The sequence below is a fragment of the Chrysochloris asiatica genome, unplaced genomic scaffold, assembly GCF_000296735.1.
Source record: "Chrysochloris asiatica unplaced genomic scaffold, ChrAsi1.0 scaffold00066, whole genome shotgun sequence".
Lineage (NCBI taxonomy): Eukaryota > Metazoa > Chordata > Mammalia > Afrosoricida > Chrysochloridae > Chrysochloris > Chrysochloris asiatica.
The window spans coordinates 3730885-3740969 of NW_006408584.1; the positions used below are offsets into that span (position 1 = coordinate 3730885).

General features: G+C 38.0%; 1 protein-coding gene across 2 annotated transcripts in view; it reads right to left on the reverse strand.

Annotated features, from left to right (window-relative positions):
- GALNTL6 (UDP-N-acetyl-alpha-D-galactosamine:polypeptide N-acetylgalactosaminyltransferase-like 6) overlaps positions 1-10085 on the reverse strand; it is a 2035427-nt gene that overhangs the window by 97230 nt on the left and 1928112 nt on the right. For both annotated transcript variants that reach the window (XM_006864525.1, XM_006864526.1), the window contains one exon: positions 6027-6248. In XM_006864525.1, the coding sequence (XP_006864587.1) occupies positions 6027-6248 (222 nt within the window). The remainder of the gene's footprint in view (positions 1-6026; positions 6249-10085) is intronic.

The window sequence follows — 10085 nt, forward strand, 5'->3', positions numbered from 1 at the left end:
TATATATATATATTTATATATTCCACAAATATATAAGAGTTTGAAAGAGGGTATTTGTACGTGGGTAATCACAGGGAGGATGCAGAACAACTATTGCTGCATGGAAGGAATTCCAGTCATTGAGATGAAGCAAAGCATATGATTTGTTTAATGTAAAACCTGATGATCTTGTATGTAAACCTTCACTCAATTCACAATAATAATAATAATAATAAATGATGCTCTCTAATTTGCTCAGCTAAGAATATTGAATGAAAATTATGTTTACCATAAGATACTTTCAGTTTGTCTTCACAGCTCTGTCTCAACAATTTAAGACGCAGAAAACACATAGTAAAATTTGAAAAGGCAATGCTAGCCTTTATGTGCTCTTACATTTTTCTAAGCCTTGTTGTTGAGCTCCAGATAGATGAATTAGCATAGTGTATCAGCATTGCTGCTATTTGAGAAAATAAATGACAGATCAAGTCAACTCTAATGCACTCAAAGAATGATAAATCATCTGTTAAAAAGCTGCTTCATTTAAAGATCTGTTTAAAAGATATACAGCCTTGCATGGTAGCAACAGTTGCAAAGGCTGCATGGTGGCAGACTGGGTGTGTGTAATAGACAATCTTACTTTGCAGTTTTCTCAGTTGCCAGACCAGCTGCAAGGGAACGCTGGGAAAAGTGGCCATTTGGTCTCCCAAGAGAATGTGAGGGAGCTTCATTCACTGTGCAGAAAGTGTTAGCATTTACCTCTGCATCATATATCTGTAGCACTTACACAGAATCTGAAAGAGACAACTTCCCATCCTCAGGTGATCTTTCAGATAACATATTTCCTAATATTGTTCTTCCTTTCATGTAAACTGATATGGAGAAGCTTAAAATGCTTGGTTCATTGTGAGAATGTTAGAAGAAAGAAGTACAGTAAGCAAGCTAAAAGAAGTCAAGAGCAGCCTGAAGTCGAGGAGAAAAAAAAACAGGAATAATTTTGGATGTCTGTGTTTGTGAATGTTTCACAATTCAGAGTGACATTAATCTTGAGGAAAGAATTTAAATAGCAACCTCAGTAGTTTGGCATTGAGATGAATTTTTAAAATAAAGATTTTATAAAAGTTTTTCACAATTGCAAGATGACAAATGGATATGCCAAGATTGGCACATTTAGGACAGTAAGCAGACACTTCTTAAAAGAATTTATGGCACTGGCTGGAAAAGACGTTTGTCTATTTTACATCTTTTATTGCCTCTTACACATGATATTAGGATTCTGCAGAATTCTTTTTGGACTGTGAGGGAGGACTATAAATGGCTTTAGTAAAGTCATGAATTTTAAGGAGGGGAAGGTAAGAAGGAGAAAAAAAGAAATTCAGTTTCTTTCATTTAGCATCTTGACAGAAAAAAGACATTCCATATGCGAATGGTTTAAGAGTAGGTTTTTACTTTAAACCTGTTTTTGCCCTATCCAACATAGTAGAAAAGTACATTACTTATATTTTTAAAAACACTAGGGAATGTTCAACATATCACATGTCTCAAAATCCTCTTTATTCTCTCTGGCCCATCCTCTCGTACCCTGTGTACAAAAGGAGGGAATGGTTTCTAGAGAGTACCTTTATGGTAAGTATTTTTCTGTCTGATGTGACTTTAATCTCTTTTTGATTTGTAAGTAGAAAACTAACAAGGGAGAATTTAGAAATGGTTAGGATAAGAGTATTTTCACTTTTGGAATTTATCTTTATCCTTAATTATGTCAGAATAAAGTATTTCATGTTGTTTGCCTATCATATGGACTGTAGATTTGACAATCCATCAGAATCACTTATCTAAAATCCACTTATCAAATTGTTCTTCCGGCCAAGGTTTCCAAAGAGGCCAAGTTTGTATTGTCGAGGAGGGGCTCTGCTGAGCAGTGAGGCATAGTGAGAGCGTTGGGCACTCTGTGGAGACTTCAGATATGCAGACATGAGGACAGAGCAATGGGTTGTGAGTGGGACAACAAGAATACTCTATTCATTCACCTTTTATTCAATAAACAAGTATTTGTTGAACACCTATTATAAGCAGCTAGAAATAGTGTCTAACTGCTGAGAACAATAGTAACATAGCAAACCATCAATGTTTGGTTTTGAATTTTTACTTTCTAGTGGGGGACATGGATGAGAAACAAGAAAAATAAAGAAGAGAAGGGGATTTGGGAATGTATAAGAATGCTTGTGTTTGTGCTCATATTGTTGCAATTTTAGACAAGATGATTAGAGAAGTCCTTGTTAGGAAGATAGGTTTTGTTTTTTGTTTTTTCAGTAAGGACCTGAAAGGAGTAAGAAAAGGAGGCATAAGAATTTCCGGGGTTGCAGGGTTATAAGTAGAAGGAAAGTGAGTGCCAAAGACACTGAGGTGGGATTATGCATGGCCTGTTTGAAGGATGATGACAAGGCCAAAAGGAGAGATTGTAGAGGGATATTATAGGGGGGTCAGATAATTTAGGGTCTTATGAGTTTTTTGGGTCCTGGTGTGATGCTGTAGGGTAAGCACTGAACTGGTAACCACAGGTAAGTGGTTCAAACCCACCAGCCACTCCTTGGAAACTCTACCCAGGGTTGCTATGAGTTGGAACTGACTCAGTGGCATTTAACAACAACAATATAAGATTTTGGGCTATTACTTTGAAAGAGATGGTAGCTATGGAAAGATCTGGAACAGAGGAATGACTTGGTTTCTTTTTCAGATGGGTTATGGTGAGCAGTTGTACTCTGTCCCATAGAATCTCTATGAGTAAGAATTGACTTGGTGACCGTGGGTTTGTTTATTTATTTATTTATTTATTTATTTATTTTGTGTGTGTGTGTGTGTGTGTGTGTGTGGCAGGGGGTGGGGTGGTGGGGTGGTGGTGGTGGTAAGAATAAACTGAAGGGTAATAAGGCCAGAAAAACAGGAAGAACTGTTATTAAACAAATTCTGCAATCCAGCTGAATATATTAGGGCAGAGTAGCAGTTTATAGGCTGTTTATGGCCTGTAGTATATCTTTGACAGATCTGCATTCCAACTACCAGAGCCAAAAATGGCCTAAGCACTTAATTGTTTACCCAGAATCAGGTTGGCAACAGAGAAGCATGTAGAAAAGTATTCCAAGTACAAGCGTATAAAATGGTGAGTTACCCTGTTGCTTGGCACAGATCTCTCATTAAGGATTCTTGTGTTTATGTTGCTAGAGGTTGTGGGTCCTTCCTGTAACTGCCTTATAAAAAGAACCACACACTCTGCATTCACCTTTTTATTTTCTTCCTAAAACAGCAATTGGCTTATTGCATTTATCTAGGAGTTTTGCCCATTTAAAATTTATAGCAAACTGAAAAGCCCTGTCATATATGGAAATGAATCCAGGAACAGAAAAGGGATATTAGTGGGGAAAAAAAAGGCTGAAATTTGAATAAAGTCTGTAGTTTAGCTAATAGTACCAATGCACATTTTATTTTTGCGAAATACATCATAGATATATAAAATGATAACATGAGAAGAAGCTAGGTGAAGGATCTATGTGACTTTCATGTAATATCTTTGCATGTTTTCTATAAACTTAAAAGCAAGATGCTATATAAATTCAAGCTATAGTTCAGCCAAGTAAAGTGAAAAATGTGACCACTTGTAGTTTAAAGTAGTAACCATGTAAGACAAAATACACATGTACACAAAAGAAATATTTTCAAATAAAGTGGAGAAAAGATTGATGGGACTTTAAACTCAGCAGTGAGATCTTCAAGTATATTTCGTAGTGACTAGGATTGATATTGAGTCCTGGTGTGGTGCTTCAGGATCGGCACTGGACTGTGAACCACAAGGTTGGTAGTTTGAACCTACCAGCTGCTCCTTGGAAACCCTATACATAGAAATCCTGTGATTTCTATGAGTCAGAACCATAGAACATCAACAATCACAAAGATTCACATAGTGGCAATAGCAATGGGCTTGAACCTAGCATTAATTGTGCAGGGCAGTGTTTCATTGTGTCGCACATAGTTTGCTACGAGTAGAAACCAACTAGATGGCATCTAACAACAATGAAAACAATAGGAAGAAAGCAAGACTAAGAATCCTCAGGCTTGGTGTAGGATAAACACTGTACTACAATTGTAAGGTTGACAGTTCAAACCCACCAGTGGCTCCTCTGGATAAAGATGAGGCTTTCTGATCCAGTAAAGATTTCCAGTCTCAGAAACTCTATGTGGGTTGTTATGGGTCAGAATTGACTTCATAACAGTGAAAAGGCAGGACTACACTGAATACACCATGGAACTATGGATGACATCACCTTAATGAAACACTTCTAGAATGGAACTCACCTGGTTATTGGGTGGTGGTTGTGTGTCACTGAGTCCCTTCTGACTCTGTAGAATTTCAGAGGCTGTCAATATTTATGGAAGTAGAAAGATTGTTTTTTTCTGTGGAGCAACAGGTAGCTTCTTACTGCTGACCTTGAGGTTAGCAACCCAGCTCACGTAATCCACTATACTACCAGGGCGCCTTGTTTATTGGATAGCAAATTTCTAAATTCTATAACATGCTAGACTATGACAGTTCTTTCTGGTATGTCCTTTAAATTTTTCTCTGCTGTAATTAATGTTCATAATAGATGACTACTAATAATATGAGCAGACTAATGTTGCTAATATTCCATGGAAGCTTAAATGAAACGTTTAGGTGTAAAGGATAAGACCAAATGATTAACTGACACAGACAATGTTATGAGAAAGCTTTAAGAAGTTTGTGGAAAAATGGAATTAAGAGAGGGAATTTTTCCATAAACTTTTTGAAGCCCCTTTGCATACACAGAAAAATCGGAGGACAGAGTCTATGATGATGGCCTTGATTCTTTCTTTGTTGACTGGGATGGCCCAGATCCAGGCAGAAAATGGAATCTTCTTGGGCCCTCCTATCAGAATGCATGGTGTACCTTTAACTTGTTGAATTCATTCTCTATGGGAAGCTAAGACCACTCACACAAGACAGCTTCCCAAGGCTCACTGGGACTTCTCCTACTGAGCCCTGGGCAACATTGTTTCAGAGCTCTTTAAACACAGACATTCATCAGACAACAACATGATCTCTTCAACACTACAAACCAACACTGATGATGAAGGGGTTCTTTCACAATGCTGGGCAGTCAACTCTCATCTTCTGAAAGACTGGAGAGCTGGGATGGGGCTAGCATTGAGCACAGTCTGCATTTTCCCTTGATATCCTCTGCTAAAATCACATTAAATGGATAGGGAAAAAAAATCCACCCTGTTCATTTTTAGTCTGCTTTAGAACACTATTCTATCGGAAAAGGCTAAAGTATCAGTATTGAATGGAACTGATCCTGGCACAATAGTCCTTTTATGCCAAAAGAGAGATATTCTGAATCTAGGAACTGAGGCCATTCAGCTCTTTCCATTTTATCTCAAAAAGGGAAATGAAATAGAGGCGTTCAGAGGTGGAAATGTTAGTGCTTATTTAAGGAACTGACATGACTTTTGCACGTTGCACAGTTCTGTATATTATGGAAACTTTTCTCTTCATAATTCTTCCTGGTGTATATCCTGGTTGGGAAAAAGCAAAGTCCTTCCATTGTCTTGTCTTTCACTATACAAGCAGAAACATGGCCGTGCTCAGAGGACAGCCAGGGAGTTTATCATGGATATCAGGTCACCCTTATTTAAACAGTAGCATGACAGGTATTTTCACTTGCTATAATAGGCTCGTAAGGCGATTTCACTAATTTCAAACACAAATATTTTCCAGATGTATGTAAAAAGTCTATTTGAGAAGTCAACAGTGGCCAATAGTCCTGGGTTGGGCTAACAAGACTGAGAGCTGAATTCTCGTTTCTAGTAACCTCTAAAAAGAGACTGGATAGTCATTTATCTGAGATGATTTAAGCAACTGGTACTCAACTGCAGGGAAAAAGACTGGAAGGCATTAGCAGTTCCTCCCGCCACCCCAGATTATGAGAATCAGAACACACTAAGGTCAAAACAGACTTCATGCAGCCTTTCCTCACCTCCCCCCAGGCAGCAGGTGGAGGTTCCACAGGGGGGTAGAATTTAGGCACATCCCAGGCCACAGCAGCCATGAACCACTTGAAGTCCTTGCATTTGAGCTGCTTGCGAAGCTCCTTCTGTGCAGAGATGTCTCCCGTGGAGAGGTGCCTGTATTCTGGCCGCCTCTGATAAATGTACTCAGCGAATTCATCCATCCAGGTCTCAGCCACTCGCTTCAGGTTCTGTGTAATGGAAAAATTAAGTCATTTATTAGCCTATGAGCTCAGTGGGTGATTTTAGTGGCATTGGCAATTGAAAAGAGAAAAGAAGCTGGACACCCTCAGGCTACTTTGGTTCTTGCATGACTAACAATGAGAGTTTGCATAAGGGAATACTGCAAGATGTGTCACATGATTAGTCTGAGACTTCACACTCCTTCTGGTGGGAGTTCAAGTGCCAATTAGATAAATGATTTATCAGGGCCTGTGAAGATTCAGCTCACAATTCTATCAATATTTTCATCCCTACTGTCATGAGTTTAGAGTTTTGATTTTTTACATAGGATGAAAGGAGAAGAAATGGTAAAAAACAAACAAACATCCAATTTCTTAAGCTGTTCCCAAAAGAGATTTTTGAAAGAATGAGGGCAAACAAGCTGTTATTCTTTTCTTCCAATTACATAGCGATAACCCAGCCCAAACAAAAACAAAACAACACCAAAAACAAAAACAACAAAGCAGCAAAAAAACCTGAACCCAAATCTGTTGTAGTCCAGTCAATACTGACTCATGGTGACCCCATATGTTTCAGAGTACAACTGTGCTTCATTGGGTTTTCAGGGCTGTGACCTTTTGAAATCTGATTGGTAGGCCTTTCTTCTTAGGTCCTCTTGAGGGTTAAACTGCTAACCCTTTAATTACTACTTGAGTGCTTCACTGGTTTGTAGCAATCAAGGGGTTTGGTTTTAATGGGAAGCATCCTACTATTAGTAAAAGTAGGATGAGCACAGGATTGGAAATGGAGTTCTCAGGTGTTGAACTCAATTACAGAATAACTGAATTCTTGCTTTGGCCTTGAGAAGGGCTTCAGTGTTTCTGGGATTCAGTTTCATTATCTGTAAAATGAGGTGATGTGATGAGATGCTTTCTGACATCACTTCAAACCCCATGATGCTAAGTGGTAGAGAGAACAACTGTATCTCTCGAGAAGATACCAGTTCTGATGCCCCCAGCTTGTAGCACATTTTATTGTCCTGGAATTCCATAGGCTCTGGTTCTTGTTTTGTGCTTAAGTTCCTTATTTCAAGTGCAAGAATGGTGTGAGCATTAACTCCCTAGATTTTCATTTGTCGTTCCTCAGAAGACAAAGCTGACTGTGAACTTTAATGAGATCCATATATGAGTGATTAAAATAAAAATTAATGATACTAGGAAAACCACTTTATCTTAATAATATCAATGAAAGCATAATTAAGGCCCGGAACCATGCCTATGCAGTTGTTGAGATCTCATTCTTCAGGGGATAGTGCAATTTTGTTATTGTCCTATCACTTCCTCCTCCAGGATCTCATAATGGTCTCTCTCCTGTCTGACTTTGTTTCCTTCCTTCATCTCCAACAGACTTCTTTGTTATTTTTGGTTGATAGTGGGCACAAAGTTGTTGTTGTTACTTGTGGTTGAATTGTTTCTGACTATAGCAACCCTATACACAACAGAACAAAACACTGCCTGGTCTGGGACATCCTAACAATTGTTGTTATGTCTGAGCCCATTGTTGCTGTCACTGTGTCAATCCATCTTCTTGGGGTCTTCCTTTATTTTTCTGATCCTTTACTTTGCCAAATATGATGATCTTTTTCAAACTTGTACTCCTGATACCATGTCAAAAGTATGGGAGACAAAGTCTTGCCATCCTGTCTGCTATGGGCCATTCTGGCTGTACTTCTTCCAAGACTGATTTGTTTGTTTTTTGGCATTTCATGATGTTTCAGTATTCTTCACTAACTCTATAAATCAAATGGATCCACAATTCTACAGTGTTCCTTATTCACTGTCCAGCTTTCATATGCATATGTGGCTATTGGAAATACCATGGCTTGGGTTAGGTGTGTGTTAGTACTCTAAGTGGTATCTTTGCTTTTTAAAACTCCCAAGAGGTCTTTTGTAGCAGATTTTCCTAATACAATACATTGTTTGATTGCTTGACTGTTGCTTCCGTGAGTGTTGGTTGAGGATCCAAATAAAATGAATCTTTGAGAACGTCAATCTTTTCTCTATTTATCATGATGATATTTATTATTCCTCTTGTGAAGATTTTTGTTTCCATAGTGAAGACTGTACTCCTTGATCTTCATCAGTAAATATTTCAAGTCCTTTTTGCTGTCTGCAAGCAAAGTTGCATCATCTGCATATGTTGTTGTTAAGTGCCATTGAGTTGGTTCTGACTCACAGTAATCTTGTATAGGGTTTTTGAGGAGTGGCTTGTGAGTTTGAACCACTGACCTTGTGATTAACAGTCCAGTAATTCTGAGGGCTATGCCACCGGTATTTTAAATAACCAGCAGGGTCACCCATGGTGGACAGATTTCAGATGAGCTGCCAGACAAAGACAGACTAGGAAGAAAGAGTGATGAATTACTTCTGAATCGCTAGTCTGGGAGAGGCCATGCCATCAAGGAACAGAATGGTGAGGAACCCTACACATGAAGGACTCATTGTTAAACAAGGCCACAATGAGTCTCTCCTTGGAAGGCAAGGCCCCGAGGAGACTTCTCATGTGAGGGCCCTGAAGTTCCTGTGTTTTTCCTTTTATGAATAGTTCATTTTGTTTTTTTCTTGATTTTATCATAAAAAAATTTTAGTAGGCTTTTTTGTAATCATATGCTTTTCTATAATCATATTAGGGATTAAAAATTACATTTAGACATCTTCACACCATATTCAATCATGTGTAGTCCTAAAGAATGCTTTTTACATTAACAATAAGTTTCACCACTAGGAAAATTTCACACCAGGTAAAGTTTTGCCAACTCAAGTTTAAGACTACAATCAACATTCTGTTCTACATTCTGTGTAGTTTCGGTCAGGGATATTAAAACTCCTGGAAAGTAGCTTAGACACAATCAAGGGCTGAGGAAACAGTAATAGATCTTAGGTAGAAATTTAACTAGATGTTTTGAATAGAGAACTTGTTAGTATAAGGAAGTTATTCCATTTATTCTTAACTACAAAACTTTTTAAAGTGATTTTTTATGTTCTTGTTTTTCTTGTTTAATCAATCATGAGAAACAACTGTGTTGTGTGTTATGATAGAAAATAATGTTTAGGTATATGTTGTGATTAATGAATCTATAGAAAATAATAGGTGAGGGTAGAAATAGGAGTTAAGACTCAGAATTATGTTTTAAGGTTAACCTGACATTTTAGGGAAGATTAGAGAAGAACAAAGTCACTTATGAAAAACAGATCTTATCAGGGTAGCTAAGGAGTACAAGGAAGCCAGATATGATATATAAAATGATCAGGAAAAATATTTTAATGTTCTTTGAGGTATTTTTGATGTGCCTTGATGTAACTTGAATGCTCATAAATCAAGAGAAAATGTAATTGATGATTATGGAGTATTGTAACGGTATATAAGGAGCTAGATAATTGAGTAAAATCATCATCATCCTGAATTCAGAACAAACTATCGACTCTGTGTGATTTCTTTTGCCGACTCCACATCTCCCTTCGTGAGCCCCCTAATAAGTTTGTCGGGGCTGTTCCCCGACACTAGTCACTGGAAAGTCTATGAATAGCAGAGAAACACTGTCAGGTACAGGACTGGAAAATGAGCCCCTCAGGATGGAAGGCACTCAGAATGCAACTGGGGAGGAAATGCCTCCTCAAAGTATAGTTGACCATGATGATGTGAATAGAGTTGAGCTCATTGGAGAAAAGCCCACAAAACCTTCATTTGCTGATGGGCCACAACTCAAAATGAAGAGAAACAGCTGTAAACATCCATTGAAAATTGGAACATAGAATGTACGAAGTATGAATCTGGGAAAATTGGAAGTTGTCAAAAATGAAATGGAA